General features: G+C 35.2%; 1 protein-coding gene across 1 annotated transcript; it reads right to left on the reverse strand.

The window, feature by feature from the left end:
- Positions 1-16,242: 16,242 nt before the first annotated feature.
- LOC145800243 (uncharacterized) lies at positions 16,243-16,803 on the reverse strand. Its single transcript, XM_082889901.1, has one exon. The coding sequence runs from the start codon at positions 16,801-16,803 to the stop codon at positions 16,243-16,245; it is 561 nt and encodes a 186-aa protein (XP_082746027.1).
- Between the last annotated feature and the right edge of the window lie 4,410 nt (positions 16,804-21,213).

Consider the following 21,213-nt stretch of genomic DNA (forward strand, 5'->3'; position numbering starts at 1 on the left):
ATAGAGGCTGGGAGTAAGAATCTTTTAGATTCAACTTGTTTGCTCAGTCTTTGGGAATAATCCATGAAACTACTCCACCATATTCACCTGCTTCTAATGGTGTAGCAGAAAGGAAAAATAGAACTTTAATGGATTTAAAAATGCTATGCTAATTGAAGCAGGTGCACCTTCAAATTTGTGGGGAGAAACAATTTTAACTGCATGTTATGTTATGAATAGAGTGCCACATAAAAAAATAAAAGTTACACCTTTTGAGTTATGGAAAGGGCATAAGCCAAATTTGAGATATTTGAGGGTTTGGGGTTGTCTAGCTTTTGTTAGACTTGTGGACCCTAAAAGACCTAAATTAGGTGTGAAAGGTGCCATTTGTGCTTTTCTTGGATATGCAACAAATAGTACAGGCTATAGATTTTTTGATATTGAAATAAAATAATTTTTGAATCAAGTGACGCAATTTTTCATGAAGAAAAATTTCCTTTTGAATGTAAAATGGTGGGGGTCAAAATTATCAAGAAAATATTTTATCTGAAACCGGTTCCTCTACTCCTCTTTTACAAAACCAAGATACTGTAGTTTTTGAACCAAGAAGAAGTACAAGAGCCAGATTAGAAAAAGATTTTGACCCTGATCATCATGTTTTTAATGTGGAAGAAACTCCATTAACTTTACAAGAATCTTTGGCATCTCCTGACTCTGTTTTTTGGAATGAGGGTGTAAATGATGAGATACAATCATTATTATCCAATAAAACTTGGGTATTAGTAGATTTACCACCAGGTTGTAAAACTATTGGCTGTAAATGGGTTCTGAGAAAAAAACTTAAACCGGATGGAACTATTGATAAATATAAAGCAAGGCTTGTTGCAAAAGGTTTTAAACAACAAGCAAATTTTGACTTTTTTGATACATTTTCTCCGGTTACTAGAGTTACATCCATTAGATTATTAATTGTAGTGGCTGCAATTCATGATCTAAAGATTCATCAAATGGATGTTAAAACAACCTTTTTAAAATGGAGACCTGGGTGAAGAAATCTATATGGATCAACCTGAGAGTTTTGTGGACCCCGGTCAAGAAAGCAAAGTGTGCAAGCTAGTTAAATCCCTATATGGCTTAAAGCAGGCCCCTAAACAGTGGCATGAGAAATTTGATTCCTGCATGATTGAGAATGGCTATAAAACGAATGAATGTGATAAATATATCTACTATAAATCTAAAGAAAATTCACATGTCATTATCAGCCTCTATGCTGATGATTTACTTATATTTGGCTCTAATTTGCATATCATCGTGGAAACTAAAAATATGCTTAGTAGCCATTTTGATATGAAAGATCTTGTGAAGCTAATTATATTTTGGAAATGAAAATTGCTAAAACCTGTGATGGTATATTTCTTAATCAATCGCATTATGTTGAGAAAATTTTGAGAAAATATAATTTTTATAACTGCAAGCATGTTGTTATTCCTTTTGATCCTTATGTGCGTTTATTTCCTGTTGAAAATGATGAGGATGTAATTAATCGAGAGGAATATGCTAGTATGATTGGTAGCTTGCGTTATGCGACTGACTATACCAGACCTGACATTGCCTATGCAGTTGGAGTACTTAGCAGGTTTACTAGCAAGCCTGGTAGTGATCACTGGCTAGCCATTGAGCATATTATAAAATATTTATCTGGTATCATAAAATATGGCTTGTTTTATAATAAGTATCATGCAGTACTTGAAGGTTACAGTGATGCCGATTGGAATACCCTGTCAGGTGATTCATTATCAACTACTGGTTATTTATTTACATTGAGAAGTGGTGCTATAAGTTGGAAATCAAAAAAACAAGCCATTATTGCTAATTCAACAATGGAGGCTGAGCTTATTGCTTTAGCTACAGCCAGTGAAGAAGCAAATTGGTTAAGAGATTTGTTAAATGAAATCTCTTGTTAGGAAAAACCGATTCCACCTATATTGATTCATTGTGATAGCACCGCAGCAATTGGTCAAGTTAATAACCATTATTATAACGGTAAATCCAGACCTATTAGAAGAAAACACAGTACTGTGAAATCTTATATGAGTAATGGCATCATAAATATGGATTATATTAAATCTGGTGATAATCTTGCAGATCCATTAACTAAGGCCTTAGCAAGAGATAGAGTTTGGAATACGTCGAGAGGGATGGGGTTGAAACCCATTGAATATAGCAAGAGCCATGTATGAGGATACTCAACCCAGGGACCAGAGATCCTGTAACTGGGTTCAATGAGAAAAATGATCATATGATGGCCGTGAGAAATGCACTAAATTACTTTTTACCCATCATTATGATGTAAGTGCATTTATCCTGTAATGTTGTAGAGATTGAGTTATTAAAAAAACTCTTAATGAATTTCTGTAACTCTTATTAAGTGGGGTGTCATAGTTACAGGAGTACCCTTGACAGAATTCACCTATGTGAGTGTGGTAGTGGGGCCGCTACCTATGAGATTTGGGCTAATTCTCAAACGCACTCATGAATCTTGGGATTGCACAAGGCCGTAACGTGCTAGCTTTTAAAGCTTATGTGAACACCTGGAATATTATGTGTGTTCAATAATTATTTATTTCCCATAAGCATTTATAGTTCAATGCTAAGCATACCATTGGCTTTGGAGTAGATATTATTGTTTCATTAATGGAGGTTCAATGCAGAGCACACCTACCATGATGCATAATATCTTTATTTAATTTCAGTTTTTGTTACCTATAATATTAAAATAAGTGGGGGAATGTTAGCAGGTATTTTAATATTATAATGTGTTATAGGTTTGATTTTCTTTTCTTTCCCTCCAAGTTTTCATTTTCTTTGCCTAGTCAAGTCTTCGCCAAGTCAAGTCAAGTCTCCAACCTATTCTTATCTATCAAGTCTCCAAGTTTTCCAAGGAAATTGCCCACCAATTTCCTTTCATTTTCTTATCCACCAAGAAAAACCCTCCAAGCTTTCTCTCCTATATATATATTGAGCTATATTTTATCTTGGTAGAGGGAAGAAGTTTTGATTGCTTTATTATGTTTTTGTGTGAGATTATCAGGCAAATAAAAAAAGGTGTGTGTGATAAAGCTTTGGGTTCAACCAATTGTGCAGTATTGGTGAACCATACGACTTAGTCGGGCTGTTGTATCTTGGGGGGGACAAGTCAAGGTTTTTTTTGCTGCATCGGTGTGAGGCTTTGCCTAACCATAGAGGGCTTGAATCTCCTTGAAAAGAGCGAATTTTCCGCGCTTCAGCCCTTATAATAGTTATTGTAATTTTTACTATTTGTATTTTATGGTATTTTATTTGTAATTATCACCAACACAAAAGTATGGATATTTTCATCAAATTATATTATATCAACAAAATAAGGAAAAATAGTCCTCAAAATATTTGATTTGTTTCATTCTGATCCATGATATTTCCAAGTTGTGTCATTGGTTAAAAAAAAAAAGAAGTCCCGAAACTATGATTTGTTTTGTTTTAGTTTCCAATATTTTTAATTGAGCACTTATTTTTTTATTAAATAGATAAAAGAATAATTACATTATAAAAACAAACCATTACGAGGGAGAAATAAACCCACCATCACAAAGATATCAAACTTCTCTCTATAAAATTTGAACCTGGGATTTCACATCATAAAAATACTATATAATTACTAAACCATATATCCTGATTAATTAATTGAGCAATTCACAAAACCAAACTATATAACTGAATCCCAGGTCTATCAATTTTTTTTTTTTTTAAATAACTTCGAGATTAGGAAAATAAGATCAATCATTATGATGTAAAATCATAAGAAAACAATATCAATGAAAGTGACAGAAATAACTGAACTAATCTTGTAACCAAATCCATAGACCGACTCTGTTTGTTCATTCTTCGCAAGTGCCTTCTTTATTATAAGATTAAAATCAAAGATATAAAACCTATTATATAAAAGACACTTAGGGTAGAAGATGTTGAAATCCCTCCCATTCTGTTTAGTTCATGAATTTGATAAGGAATTATAAATATTTTACTTAATCTTTTTCATTTTCTTTTTATATACGTTTCACCTAATCTTTTTCATTTCCCTTTCAAAATCTTTTATCAAATTCATGAAATCAAATACAACTTTAATCTCACGTCATAATTTGTGGGGGTAAATATATATATATATATATATATATATATATATTTTTGGGTGAATAAGCCATAAATTAAAAACAGAAAATACACACAAACACAAAGGGCATGCCACAAGCTCTAACCCCAACTATACAAGCAAGAACAACCAGCCTAAAAAGGCAAGCCAAACAGAGAACAAGATGAGACAAAAACAGCTTTCTAACAAAACCAAGATAAAAATTGAACCTGGAAAATCCAAAGCTATTAACTGGATGGATAAGAAATACCAAACAATTAAATAACTTAGAATTATAACATTGATAGGCAGACAAAATGTAACAACTCCTATCCGTAATTAGCCACTAATCCATATTTAATGATGTTAATGAGAGGATTAAAATAAATTATGTGTTTATTCTGCACTTTGTATGATTTTGGCTTTCTATCTGTTACTTATAGAAATATCTGCTTGGAATTTCACTTTAATATGTAAATCGAAAGCCTTATCGGCATCCGAAACCGAAATTGACTACACCGATATGTTATTTGGAATTTTTAGAACCATATGGCAAGTTTTATTAAAAATTGATTCAGAACGATTAATTAAGTCATGTTTGGTTAGCCTAATATTCTAATTAATGTGTTTTAGCACCATAAATATATATATGAGCCTTAACTCATTTTTGAGCTCAATTCTTTGCTCCTCTCAGTGTAAAAATCTGAGGCTTTCTTTTAAAGAGAGAGAGTGTGCAATTCTAGAGAGAGAGATGGAGGAATTGAAGGAGAATTGAAGACCTTGGCTTAGATTCATCAAAACTAAGCTAGAGCTAGATTAATTCAAGACTATAGGTATGAATTCAACCCCTAAATTATGAATCTAAGTTATCAACATGAAGATTATGTGTTTAAGGGTGTGTATTGAGCTTAAAAGGAAGATTTGAGTGGCAATTCATGCATGCATGTGCATTTTCTTACAAATTGAGCATGATTTCCATGAATCCTCTCTTGCATGTTTGAAATTCATCTTCATTTGGGGAAATCAACAAGTTTCAAGTTGTTTTGTGGTGTTTGATCATGTTTTGGGAAGCTCAAGACCAAGAAAACCCATGCATGTCGTGTTCATGAACATCCATCATGTTTTAAGTTGAAATTGTGAGTTTTTAACAAACTCTTGAGCCATGATTTTATGAAATAATCCGTAATTCTTCATGTTTTACAAGTTTACTATGTTATCTCAAGTTTTGGGGCCCAAGAGACGTGTTTTGAAGGTTGGAATTCGAGTTTCGAGCTTAAAGGTGCAATCTGGAAATTCCAGAATTTGTATCTATGCTCGAGCGTGGGAGTTCACGCTCGAGCGACTACTCTGAGTGCGTGCACTCCGCTCGAGCGACTACTCTGAGTGCGTGCACTCCGCTCGAGCGACCAAAAGTTCGCTCGAGCGTGAATTGCAAGCTCCCAGAAGTTTGATGTCTTTTACAGATCACTCGAGCGAAGGAATGTGCGCTTGAGCGACCATTCACATTTTGCATGTCCGCTCGAGCAAGGAAAGCTACGCTCGAGCGTGGACCTTATTTTCAGAAATTTTGCCTAAGTGTTCCAAGGCATGTTTTGGCATCCTCATTGCATCTTAGGCATTCCTAAGCCTTATTTAAGCCATAGTAATGAGGTTATGGATTAGAAACACACTAAGAAAAGAATATACTAAGTTCCGAGACTGCAAATGTGTGTGTTTTAGGCAATGTGATAAGAAAGAATAAGAACCAATGTAATGAAAGCTAAGCCTTAATGCCCACTTGCATGTGTAATGATAAAACATGCTTTTGTTTTGTATTTTTGTGATTATAGGTCAAGACTTGAGGATTGATTGACCGCTTACTGAAACCACTGTGAGTAATGTTATCGTAAAGATACGTTCATATGAATTATGTTCTAAATGAAATATGATAAGCTGTGATTTCTGAAATGATATCTGTTTTCGTGAACGAATATTCCATGTTTGAAATCTATTATGGCATTCATAGATAGTCTCAAGTCATGGGGGACAGCATGAAAATGCGGGTCCATGACATACAAGTAATTACGAGATCTCGTTAGCCATTTCATTGTGGTGATATGTGTTTAATCGGTATCCAGAACCGATTACTCTAGTCGGAAGACGTTATGTGATGTGTTCTATGGGATGTACCATTATTATGTTCTGATATGAGAATGATTATGCTAAGATCTGTTTTACGCCTATGATATGTTCAGAATTCGTTCACTAACCTCTTTACCTTAATATTGTTCATTGGGCTTTAGCTGACTGTGAGTATATATATGTATAGGTGAGCATTCTGGAGTTCGAGCCTGAAGGCTTTTTGTCTGAATCTGTGTTTTGTTGTCAGCCAACCATGGTGCCTCACGTGGAGGTTCCCGAAGTGTCCTGTGTTCAAGTTCTGTTGGTTCTGTGTATATATATGACTTGATGTAATTCTGTTGGCTGTACTTCAGATACTTTAATGTGTGTGGGTATAATGTATGATTGAATTTTGACTATGTATATAAAGTTTTTAAATATTCCGTTTCATATAAGTCAGCACAGCTCATTGGACAACTATATTTATGTATTAGCTTCCACTAGCCCCTTGATTTTGTCATTCTGTTCAGAGGCCTTCGGTAATCCAAGGATTACTGGCCGGTTACGATGCTAAACCTATAGTGGCGGGTTTGGGTCGTGACAGAGTGGTATCAGAGCACGAGTTATACCGCACATACGTGTCCATATGAGCTATAGGATGTCCTAGAAATGAAATAGGGACATTGCATTATCATGTTTTAGTATGTGAGCTATTATGAACACGTCCTCATTGGAAATGAAACGAAATGAAACCTTTGAGCATGATCAAAGAAGTTAAGTGAAATAACATGTGATGTTAATTTTAATACCGAATGTGGAATCTATGTGAACGTGAACGTGTGAAAGTAAGGGATCATGTGACTATATCTGAATTGAAATAAAAGTATAAACACGTATGATATGAAATGAAATACGGAATCAATGAGAGCTTTCCTTATATTAATAAGCACACTGTTTGTGTGTAGCCCATGGAAAGGACAAGGAATATAGACGAATCTGAATCTTCTGACGCTAGAATTAGCCGGTTAGAAAGAATGGTTGAAGCCTTAATCGAAAATCTGAAACAACAGCAACAAGGGCAAATACACGTACCTGAACCAGCTAATTATGATATGATAACACTGACACAGAAATACAATAAGATGAAACCACCGGAATTTCAGGGGGGTATTGAACCGTTAAAGTTGAGGCTTGGGTCTTAAAAACTGAGAAAATATTTAAGGTATTTCCGTGTACTGAGGCACATAAGGTTTTGTTGGCAACATTCACACTTAAAGAAGAAGCTAGGAGATAGTGGATGTTAGTATGAAATGATAATGAAGGTGTGACGTGGGAGAGGTTTAAAGAAATTTTCTTCGAAAAATACTTTCCCCAATGCAACCGGGATAGGAAGGTATCCGAATTTGAACAACTAAAACAAGGCAATATGACTGTGGCCGAATATGAAACAAAATACACCGAACTGGCCCGATATGCACCCCACATGATAGACATTGACTACAAAAAGGCTAGAAAATTTGAAAGTGGGCTTGACTTAGATGTGTTTGATCGAGTTGGCGTCTTAAAATTACCAAACTACGTGGATGTTCTTGATAGGGCCTTAATGTCCGAGGCAAACACAGCAGCCTTGAAAATATCAAAATCAACATCATCAACTGAATCAGAAAGAGCGAAACAAAAGAAACAGAAGGTTGAAATGACTAGTAATTCGATAACTTCTGCGAATAAAAAATCTAGGGCGAAAACTGTGAACAAAGAAAGCCGGGGAAGCAATGTGAACAATGGTATACCTAGTTGTAAAGAATGTGGGAAACAACATTAGGGCATTTGTCGCCGCCTGTCAGGGGCCTGTTTTAGATGTGGTCAGAGAGGGCACTTGGCTAAATCTTGCCTACGAACTCATCCGAACAACACTAGGCCTAATGCTAGTACGATTAGTTTTGTTCCTACACCCTGGTTCCAGAAAAGGCTCAGAATACTGAAACAACTGACGCAGGTATTACCTTAATTATTTGCAATTATTTATATGGGAATTCGTGTAGAAGTTTACATTCCTTAACTTGATATAGATTGTGGACATGTTAATTAAACCAATTGAATTATTAGAATTATGAACCCCTAGTTATTGACTGCCTAAAAAACTTGCTAATTTTATATGAGATGCCCGAAGCCCTATAATGAATTACTTGAGCTTTGGGAATTGTTGAGACTTATGGACAACGAGAACTTGCTGGGTTAAATCCTCGTACCGTATTGCAAAATTTAATATGAACTGTTAGGTATGACCTTTGAACTATGCTAGAACTATTGAACATGGGAAGACATCATGATTGACTATAGTTTGGGAAATCTGTACGACCATGACTTGAACTGAATTGTTATATATTGACTGACATCATCGAATGAGTAGACCCGTGATCTCGAATTATATACATGAATCAGCCACGTACGAAATTTTTGAAATTGAGAACCTATGTCAGTTTGGAAGAACGAACTTTTGCTTATGAATTGTGAACGAATGTCTAAATGATAATTGATTTTGGACTCGTACCTATCTATATGTTTCCATGCTTGTAATACTATTAGAATTGACAGGATTAAACCGTGGTTAATGAACACTTAGAGACTTACTGGTTGATATGAACTATCGTGACTGACCTGTTGAACTATGCTTGAACTGTTAAATATGGAGACACACTATTATTGACTGGATATGGAACATGTTTGGACTTACATATGCCTATACCTTTGCGTGGGATGTTAATTAATTGAACTCGACACACTCTTTGTATCCGCTGCATTTGTATTTAGACTGAGTAGACTTATGACTTGTCGCCTTAACTATTGTATCTGGGAAAATTGTTTTGTGTTCATTTGTACAGACCTCGTGAATCTGTATTGAGAAGGTTATTAGACTCTGGACATGTATATATATGACTATACCGTTGCCCAGAATGATTGATATGATTATTTGTTGATAACTTGACCGTTGGGACCATGACTCTGGGAAATTGTTATATTAACTGTGATGCTTACTTCTTGATATGAACAATGACATACCTGTGCACCCACATGTGAACTTACTTGGAGAATGTAGCATTGTATATGACCTGAACTCTTCGATATGAACTATTGTGATACATAACTCTGATGTGATTTGAGAACCGAGGAACTTAGAACAACTGTAGAACTACTAACTACGCACCTAAGCGAATGGAGTATGAATTATAGAATTAATGTACCTCGTTTGAAAATAATAAGGCTAGAACCTTTACCTGATCCAATCTGATAGAACTATGGTTTGATGAGACCTTTGTTTACCTGAGAGAACTTCTGTTTGATGACTCACGCTTGAACCTTGACTTGATATGACTGGGTAGAACTTGCATTCGCCATGACCTGGTTGAGCCTTTATTGATTTGATCTGCGGAGACCCTTATTGAGAGCTATTATCTAATTTGGTTACATTATGGGGGAGTGTGAATTACTTACGATTGAATAACAGGGCCGTGTTGCTAAGGGAACTAACCGAATGAGAACTAGAATCAATCTTGACCTTTAGGAAGAATGTGAACCGTTAACAGCAGACTATGTGATTACGAATAGCTTCTTACCATATGCCTGTAACCGATTGGGAAAACACGTGAATGAGATTATGAAATTTGGTAACTTGTGCTTGAGGAATATGGGAATACCGTATACGTGACACGTGGTTAATTACTTCGGTATTACCGTTACTACCATGAACTTGTTTGACTAAGTGAATGATTGCTTTTGTGTTACTGTACTTTAAAACTGATGGAATCTATTGATAGCAGACTGGTTCGATTATAACCTCTGACTACCTGGGAGAATACGCAATCAGTATGACTGCTTCTGTATTGACACATAGTACGATTGAATCTGTGGAAACTGAGGCTGATGAATAGTATATGAATGATTACTTCGGAATTTCGTTTACTGCTATGGGGTTAATGTACGAAATTGCCTTGTATTTCTGCTATACTTTGGATGACCTGGACTAACTGTAATGGATTACCGAATTGAAAACCAAGTTGAACAAAGACCGGATGAATGACTCGGAAATGAATAACCAAATCTCTGTAACTTAACGGGGGAAATTACTTATGAAAATGGAAACAGTGTGAATCTAAGACCCCGATAAGTACTTGATATAAGTAATGCGAATAATAACGTAGTAAAGTTGTGTTCAACTGTATTTGTTTTCTGTGTGTCTAAAGGGGATTTGTTTTCTGAAATATTATGTGTTGTGCAATGAATAATTGTCCAATCTTTGATATGTATTCGTGTGACTCTTGGTATTATGTGATACCAAGAGTGCGTGCAAGGTATGTTTCGGCATCCTCATTGTATCTTAGGCATTCCTAAGCCTTATTTAAGCCATAGTAATGAGGTTATGGATTAGAAACACACTAAGAAAAGAATGTACTAAGTTCCGAGACTGCAAATGTGTGTGTTTTAGGCAATGTGATAAGAAAGAATAAGAACCAATGTAATGAAAGCTAAGCCTTAATGGCCACTTGAATGTGTAATGATAAGACATGCTTGTGTTATGTATTTTGTGATTGTAGGTCATGACTCGAGGATTGATTGACCGCTTACTGGAACCACTGTGAGTAATGTTATCGTAAAGATACGCTCATATGAATTATGTTCTAAATGAAATATGATAAGCTGTGATTTCTGAGATGATATCTGTTTTCGTGAACGAATATTTCATGTTTGAAATCTATTATGGCATCCATAGATAGTCCCAAGTCATGGGGGATGGCATGAAAATGCGGGTCCATGATATACAAGTAATTACGAGATCTCGTTAGCCACTTCATTGTGGTGATATGTGTTTAATTGGTATCCGAAACCGATTACTCTAGTAGGAAGACGTTATGTGATGTGTTCTATGGGATGTACCATTATTATGTTCTGATATGAGAATGATTATGCTAAGATCTGTTTTACGCCTATGATATGTTCGGAATTCATTCACTAACCTTTTTACCTTAATGTTGTTCACTGGGCTTTAGCTCACTGTGTGTATATATATGTATGGGTAAGCATTCTGGAGTTCGAGCCTGAAGGCTTTTTGTCTGGATTTGTGTTTTGTTGTCAGCCAACCATTGTGCCTCACATGGAGGTTCCCCAAGTGTCCTGTGTTCAAGTTCTGTTGGTTCTGTGTATATATACGACTTGATGTAATTCTGTTGGCTATACTTCAGATACTTTAATGTGTGTGGGTATAATGTATGATTGACTTTTGATTATGTATATAAAGTTTTTAAATATTCCATTTAATATAAATCAGCACAGCTTATTGGACAACTATATTTATGTATTAGCTTCCGCTAGCCCCTTAATTTTGTCAATCCGTTTAGAGGCCTTCGGTAATCCAAGGATTACTGGCCGGTTATGATGCTAAACCTATAGGGGCGAGTTTGGGTCGTGACACAAAACTCCTACTCCTCAACATATTTTGATTCCTTAAATATGTTCAGGCTCTCCATACAAACTACATGTGGACCATGAACACATTCCATAATCACAAATATATGATACAAAAATGGAGACAAAAAATGACTATCCCTTATGGAGTTGGGGTGCCTGCTGTGCACCCAACACAGCAGACACTGCTGTGCGGCCTTATGAGTTTATTTCGGAATCCATTTTGATAATCCGTACCGTTCACATTTTAAAGTACATCGAGTAGAACATACCTGTAAAAAATTAAATTAATCGGATATCGTTAATCCTTTCATCCACTCACATTTGTATTTATTTTAATACTTTAAATCACAATGTCATTTATTTTTGAAGATACGAATATGAGTGGATGAAAGGATTAACGATATCTAATTAACTTAATTTTTTACAGGTATGTTTTACTTGATGTACCATAAAATATAAACTGTTTGGATTATCAAACCGGACCCAGAAATAAGCCCGTAGGGGGTGCATAATAGGCACCCCAACTCATATCCCTTACATAGCCCGTACAAGTAGGCCAACAAAAGATTTTCAAAATCTCCACCCAAACAACAATACCATAGAATATCGGATTCAACAGATATATACAATTTAAATAAAAGCCTTCTTCATGATTGAGGCGCCTAAAGCAGCCATTCCTTCTTGCTGCCAGCTTCCAGAATTCAGTAGACTCTACCGAAGATAGATAGTTGCATTAGTTCTAGAAGTGCCAGCTATACAACAGTAGAAAATACACAGCATTTACTGTATATTTGCACAAACACACAATATATATTCTCATTACACTCGGCCCACTATATAGGATCTTACAACACTCAAAACTTATCCTTTCCATGCAACTTGTAAAGAAGCAGAGCAATAGGAAAAAATAATTGTTAGCACTCAATGCGGCCATGGATGATGGTTAAGAAGTGTATATTGCTCACAAACACTCAACCCCCTGATAAGGTAATTTCACACTCTCAATGCAGACACATAGCAATTCAATTTCCTGCAAAAATAACAAAAAATTAGATAACCCCTCAGATTTGTGCTCTTTTTCACTCAATCCACAAGTACTTAACTCCTATCACTCAAAAGCCGTGTGGTCTTCAGAATGGTGTAAAAAAATAAAATTGTAAAAAAATAAAATAAAATAAAAATTTAATATTTTAAGAATGTAAAGAGATAATTTTGTGGTGTAAAGTAAAATCACTCTTGTGAGAACCTATGTAACATTGTGCAAAAACCATATTTACCCGGTAGTTTGGAGCATTAGCCACATCCTTTTAAGGGTCCTAATTTGGTAATTTAAGAAAAGAAAAGAAAAAGTGCCATTAAAAGCTAGATTACATCTTTATTTAATAAACTCCTGCCATTTTTTTTTTTATTTGGGTTATGTAGGGTATTTTGAGCCAGCTTACGCATACTACTAAGTCTTTATAACCCGAACAAACCTTTCGAAATAGGACTTATGCCCTGTAGTTTGTGGCCCCAAGGTATGCATTTACTAGTTAGAAGATTCGAACCTGAGACTTGAGAGGGAGCAAACTTCAAAATCTCAGTCGTCACCCACTAAGCCAACTAAAAAATTTCTAACCTTCTAGGTTCAAGCACCATTGCAAAGTTACATTTTCTTCTTCACCAAACACACGGAGGATATAATTGTTTCGTTTGTGTTTTGAAATTTTATTTTAAAGATAACTTTTTGAAGAGAGTTTAAAAAATTAAAAAATTTATTTGGTTGTATATTTTGAAAATAGTTTTATAGCTTTAGAGTTTAGGTTGATTTGATGTTTTTTTTTAGTTAAATAGATAAGTATGAGAAAAAGTGATTGAGAAAGAGAGACGAGAAAGAAAAAATGATTGATTGATGTATAGTATAGAGAAAAGTGATTGAAAAAAAAATTCAACCTAACATGTTTTTGAAATTTTTTCTCCAAAAACATATATTGAGAGACAAAACAAACATGCCCATAGGCCTTAAAAAATTTATGCAGTCTAAAAACACACAGTTTCTTTAGTTGTCGATTGACAAAAACTTTTTTAGTTGGCTTTTTGGAGTTGAGACTTTTTAGTTTGGGACTAAAAGGTTCATTTGGGTTGGTTTTTTGACTTTCGTAAAAATAAAAATAAAATGATTATAGTTTGAATGTGATATTTTATCTTATTAATTTTTTAATTTTTTTTAAATTTTTTAATGGCTAATTTAGTCCCAACCTAACCCAACGCTCGAGCTTAAAGGTGCAATCTGGAAATTCCAGAATTTTCATCTACGCTCGAGCGTGGGAGTTCACGCTCGAACGACCACTCTGAGTGCGTGCAAGGCATGTTTTGGCATCCTTATTGCATCTTAGGCATTCCTAAGCCTTATTTAAGCCATAGTAATGAGGTTATAGATTAGAAACACACTAAGAAAAGAATGTACTAAGTTCCGAGACTGCAAATGTGTGTTTTAGGCAATGTGATAAGAAAGAATAAGAACCAATGTAATGAAAGCTAAGCCTTAATGGCCACTTGAATGTGTAATGATAAGACATGCTTGTGTTATGTATTTTGTGATTGTAGGTCAAGACTCGAGGATTGATTGACCGCTTACTGGAACCACTGTGAGTAATGTTATCGTAAAGATACATTCATATGAATTATGTTCTAAATGAAATATGATAAGCTGTGATTTCTGAAATGATATCTGTTTTCGTGAACGAATATTCCATGTTTGAAATCTATTATGGCATCCATAGATAGTCCCAAGTCATGGGGGACAACATGAAAATGCGGGTCCATGATATATAATTTCGAGATCTCGTTAACCACTTCATTGTGGTGATATGTGTTTAATCGGTATCCGAAACCGATTACTCTAGTCGGAAGACGTTATGTGATGTGTTCTATGGGATGTACCATTATTATGTTCTGATATGAGAATGATTATGCTAAGATCTGTTTTACGCCTATGATATGTTCGGAATTCGTTCACTAACATCTTTATCTTAATGTTGTTCACTGGGCTTTAGCTCACTGTGTGTATATATATGTATCGGCGAGCATTCTGGAGTTCGAGCCTGAAAGCTTTTTGTCTGGATCTGTGTTCTATTGTCAGCCAACCATTGTGCCTCACGTGGAGGTTCCCCAAGTGTCCTGTGTTCAAGTTCTGTTGGTTCTGTGTATATATACGACTTGATGTAATTCTGTTGGCTATGCTTCAGATACTTTAATGTGTGTGGGTATAATGTATGATTGACTTTTGACTATGTATATAAAGTTTTTAAATATTCCATTTCATATAAGTCAGCACAGCTCATTGGACAACTATATTTATGTATTAGCTTCTGCTAGCCCCTTAATTTTGTCAATCTGTTCAGAGGCCTTCGGTAATCCAAGGATTACTGGCGGTTACGATGTTAAACCTATAGGGGCGGGTTTGGGTCGTGACACAAAACTCCCACTCCTCAACAGATTTTGATTCCTTAAATATGTTCAGGCTCTCCATACAAACTACATGTGGACCATGAACACATTCCATAAGCACAAATATATGATACAAAAATGGAGACAAAAAATGACTATCCCTTACGGAGTTGGGGTGCCTGCTGTGTACCCAACACAGCAGACACTGCTGTGCGGCCTTATGAGCTTATTTCGGAATCCATTTTGATAATCCGAACCGTTCACATTTTAAAGTACATCGAGTAGAACATACCTGTAAAAAATTAAGTTAATCGGATATCGTTAACCCTTTCATCCACTCACATTTGTATTTATTTTAATACTTTAAATCACAATGTCATTTATTTTTGAAGATACGAATATGAGTGGATGAAAGGATTAACGCTATCCAATTAACTTAATTTTTTATAGGTATGTTTTACTTGATGTACCATAAAATATAAACTGTTTGGATTATCAAACCGGACCCAAAAATAAGCCCGTAGGGGGTGCATAATAGGCATCCCAACTCCTATCCCACACATAGCCCGTACAAGTAGGCCAACAAAAGATTTTCAAAATCTCCACCCAAACAACAATACCATAGTATATCGGATTCAACAGATATATACAATTTAAATAAAAGCCTTCTTCACGCTTGAGGCGCCTAAAGCAGCCATCCCTCCTTGCTGCCAACTTCTAGAATTCAGTAGACTCTACCGAAGATAGACAGTTACATTAGTTCTAGAAGTGCCAGCTATACAACAGTAGAAAATACACAGCAATTACTGTATATTTGCACAAACACACAATATATATTCTCACTACACTCGGCCCACTATATAGGATCTTACAACACTCAAAACTTATCCTTTCCATGCAACTTGTGAAGAAGCAAAGCAATAGGAAAAAATAATTGTTAGCACTCAATGCGGCCATGGATGTTGGTTAAGAAGTGTATATTGCTCACAAACACTCAACCCCCTGATAAGGTAATTTCACACTCTCAATGCAGACACATAGCAGTTCAATTTCCTGTAAAAATAGCAAAAAATTAGATAACCCCTCAGATTTGTGCTCTCTTTCACTCAATCCACAAGTACTGAACTCCTATCACTCAAAAGCCGTGTTGTCTTCAGAATGGTGTGGGAAAGCCTCCAAGAATTCAGAAACCAACTATCACTTGTAATATTAGTCATAGATATCATACGAAATCTAATCATATCTACAATGCATTTAATAACAACCTCCTCAGGAATCATATCTTTTTTGAAAATTCTATTATTTTTAGCAATCAACAGTTGATATACGGTGCAAGTGAAAGCCAGTTTGACAATAATAGCTCTAATAGATTTAGCTTTAGCAGAGAAAGCCACATGCTGAGTAATACCAGGGCATTGAATAACAGGCCAAGAGACATTCAACTTAGATTGAATACAAGTCCAGATTCTAGAAGAGAAAAGGCAATCAAAAAACAAATGATTGTGATTTTCACAAGAGTCCTTGCAAGATGCACATTCAGCAGATTGAGAAATGCCAAACAATCTCAGTCTATCCCCAGTATTCAATCTACCAAGGATTTCCATCCAAGTTACAAAACTGGCTTTAGGGATATTATGGGGGCCGCAAAGAATGGCAGCCCAGGACATTCTATCTCCAGACTTTCTCAAATAATTCCGAGTTGAAGTGATATAAAATTTCCCATCAGAAGAGCGAAACCATCTGACAGAATCTGGGCCATTATTGGGATGGAGAGTAGAAGAAGTGCTCTAAATCAATTCTTTTAATTCCTCAGAAGAAGCAGCAGGCCATCTCCAACTAGTATTATCAACAATATCTTTGACCTTAGACTTCATGCCAAGGGTAGAGTCATAAATAATACGGTCTCCAAACTTAGCCCATAGAGACCCAAGGGGATGCCAGTTATCAAACCATAAGAAAATCTTATCTCCATCCCCAACACAGTGCTTAATCAGAGGTTAAATGATAGGTCTAATGGAAAGAATTTTCCTCCAAACCTGAGAAGGAGCACTAGCTATTTTTACCCTCCAAAAGCTCTTGCCTTTAAGCAAATAAGATTTGACCCATTGACACCACAAGGATTGTTCACCCCCAGAAAAGAGAAACCAAATGTGTTTGGCAATTTTAGCTTTTATTCCAGATTTTTAAAGATTTAAACCCTAAACCCCCCTCATTTTTAGGGTAGCAAATATTCTCCTACGAAACTTTAGCCCCATGGGTTCTAAGCTCAAAACCAGACTAAAAGAAATACCTAAGAAGGGTTTCAATGGCTCTAATAATCTTCTTGGGAAGAATGAATGAAGATGACCAGCAATGTTTTGAAAATCGGACCGGTGAGCGAACCGGAAAAGGGACCGGATGGACAGGTCACCGGTTCAACTATCGGGTAAAAGCGGTCAAACCATGACGTCATAATAAATATTATATAATTAAAAATTATAAATAAATAAAAATATATATAAATACTCAAATAAAAATAAAAATTATTGTATAATATTTATTAATAATATTTAATAAAGTCATAATTGATAAAAAAAAAGTCACTTTTTTTAAAGAAATTAATTTTTTTAAACATTCTCTCCAAACAAATTGATTGAATGTTAGGTTTAATTTTGGAGGGAAATGAAATTTTTAACTCTCCCTCTAATCAATATGTTTCAAATAATTTGATTGAATCCCACATAGAATTTTGTAGGTTCTTTTTGAAAAATCTTTTCCTATAAATCGGAATAGACTTTCATAATCTTCTCCAACTTCCAATGAGACTCTTCCTTATGAGAGGAGACTCTTGAAGTAAGAATTTTTAGTCAAAATTTTAAAATATATTTATAATATATATATATATTCGACCGCCGGGTCTGGCGGTTTTTCATTTCTAGGCCGGTTTTGCTCCTAGTCCAGTTCTAGGGGGTTGACTGGACCGAAAGAAGGCCCGGTCCAACTGGTTCGACCGGCCGGTGTGGTCTGGGTTTCACAACATTAATGACCAGTATACTTGCATGGAAAACAGGACAAATTGTATTAATTGAGCTCTGCCAACATGTGAGAGACATTTGTTGGTCCAACTCTTAATTCTTTTTGGGATCACTTTTTGATTTTTTACGAAAAGATATGCAAAAAGTAGAGAGAAAAAAAGGAATATTTGACTTTTTGGTACAAGTTGTTGGCATTTTGGTTTTTTTAGTAACTTTTTGACTTTTTGGCTAAAAAAACCACTTGCCAAACGAGGCCTTATTTGGATCATATTATTTTTTATTTAAATCATATTATCTTTCTATCACATCACTTCAATTACAATTCATATTTCCTATTTTTTTTATAAAAATTAAAAATATACTAATTTAATACTTTCCAAACAAATCTTAATGGGCCTTAGTCACTAAACCCCAAAACCCTATTGTCGAGATTATTGGTTTATTGCCTTACAAATTATTCAGTGTGTTTAATTTCAATTTTTTGAATTTAGCTTTTTAGAAATTAAGTTTTTTATTTTTCATATTTTTTTATGAATATTTTTAAAATTTTAAGTATTTTTTTTTACTTTTTTAGATGCGCTTTACTTAGATGTATCTAAATAGTAAAAAAATTGTGAAAAAATATTTTAAAAAACTAATAAATACACAAAAATATGAAAAATATCCTCAATTTTTGTTTTTGTTTTTGTTTTGTGTATTTTTGATATTTAGTGAATTTTTAAAGATTTTTTTCACAAATATTATACTTTTTAAGAGTATTTATGTTAGGTATGTCTAATTTTTTTTTTATAAAAAAAATGCTTAAAATATTAAAAAATTCATTAAAAATAAAAAAGAATACGAAAAATAAAAAACTAAATTTTTTTTAAAAGTTTTTTTTTTCTAAAAACCAAAACCAAACATGCTTGTTTCTTTTTTCAATTTTGTTTGTTTTAAGTGATGTTTTATTATTATTATTATTATTTTACTTTTTTAATCTGTCTTATTTAGATAAATTTAAAAAGTAAAAAATAAAAGGAATGGGATGTTTGGAATGTGCTATATAAGTGTATTTTTTTGACTTTTTGGTTAAAAAAAAAAGAAAAGAAAAGAATATATATTTTGGGGATAACTTTTTGTCACGACCCCAAACCGCCCCTAGTAGTTTGGTGCCGTGATGACTAGTAATCCGTAATTACCGAAGGCCAACTTTCAAGAACTTAACATAATCAGAGTATAATGAACGGGGCTCACAAATGCGGAAGCAATAAATCAAATACAAGTGGTCCATAAGAGCTGTGCGTAGATCAAATGCAATGCCAAACATTTCCAATTAACTTTACAAGTTGAATACAACAAAGCAAGACATGTGTTACATCTTGATCAAAAGGCTTCTTGAGCCGACATATACAAAATACAGCAAATACAAGTCAAGAAGCATGATTTTCAAGATTCGCCGACACGAATGCAAAATAAAGCCGACATAAGCACAGATCCAAAACAAGCTTTCAAACAGTCTAGGCGTCGCCGACGTCCTGCTCATCACCTACATATATATAGAGAGGGTGAGCTTGGTTACTCAGCGAATGGTACTAGAAATAAAGGTTTTGCATGAATATAGCCGAAGTCTTTCAAAACAAAACTCGTCAAAACTTTATCGAACAAGGGATGAACCGTATTCATCTGTTAAATCTTACAAGTCTCAGGGGATGCTTACTGACATCGGCAAAACGAGGGATGAACCGTATTCATCAGTCAAGTATTGCAACATCGGCGAAGCAAGGGATGAACCGTATTCATCAATCAAGTATTACAAGTATCAAAGGCTGTACGATCCGTAATCGTTTAGTCAAAGGTACTGCGAAAGTTTATAGTCCTCCAGCACGAGGGACTGGTGTTACTTAGGCCCGTAGCCCGATTTAACATAGTAATCTTTTCAAGAAAGGACCGTATCTTTTTACACTTAGTACCGCGAAAGTTTAGAGTCCTTCAGTACAAGGGACTTGTGCACTTGGTACCGCGAAAGTTTAGAGTCCTCCAGTACAAGGGACTTGGGTTACTTAGGCCCGTAGCCCGATTTAACAAGGACCGTATCCTTTTATGCTTAGTGCTGCGAAAGTTTAAAGTCCTCCAGCACGAGGGACTTTCCAAGAGATGACACCAAAACCAGGATTATACTTGATACATCAAAACAAGAACCATTCATTCATGCTTAACAAAACACTTTCGTCAAAACGAAGCAAGCAAGATTTATCAAAACAAGTATAACATAGCTTTATCAATAATACCACTCACATAGTTTTCCACGGGTGTAGGCTCAAAGCAAATATTAAGGACCTACAATCACATGGCAAATCACATTCTCAAAACAAGCTTTATATGCATGCAGATGATCTCGGCATCCTCACCAGATCCAAGTCAAAAACAAAGCAAAACATGCTGGGAGTTTAAACACTGCTCCCGTCTCATGGAAACACACTGGGTACCAACCAGGTCCTTGCCGAGGTCCCACACATCCTTGCCGAGGTGTGGTCTCGTTGGCCTTAACCAAAAAAAGCAAAGTCGGGGAAACCTGGGTTCCCCTTTGAAGCACATGAAGAATATGATGAACATGATCATGAGGAAGATGAATGCAAGATCAAAACTCGTTACAAAGATCTGAGGTTTCATGCCAAGAGTTCAAAACATGGACCTGGGTACCCATGCAAGATGGTCATACAAGAACAAACACAAAACATGATTTTCGTTCCAAACTTTCGGATCAAAACGAGATTCTCTTCAAGAACATATGAAAACCATTTTCTCTTTTCAAGACCAACTTCAAAACGGTGCATGACATGCAAAACAGATTCGATCATGCAATGCAGCTAGATGATCAACAACAATAATCAAAGTAGATCAAGATTCAAACCTCAAAACTCGAATCCAACGGTTCAAACCACGAAGATCAAGCTTGGAAGACTTACTCTCACTCAAGAACTTCTCTTCCTTCTCTCTAGAGCTTCTCTCTCTAAGGGCAAAGATTTGAGACAAGAAAATGATTTGTTTCAAGGTCTGCAGCTCGGACACGTGGCGCTATCGGGT

The sequence above is a fragment of the Camellia sinensis genome, chromosome 10, assembly GCF_055761805.1.
Source record: "Camellia sinensis isolate YWXY chromosome 10, ASM5576180v1, whole genome shotgun sequence".
NCBI lineage: Eukaryota > Viridiplantae > Streptophyta > Magnoliopsida > Ericales > Theaceae > Camellia > Camellia sinensis.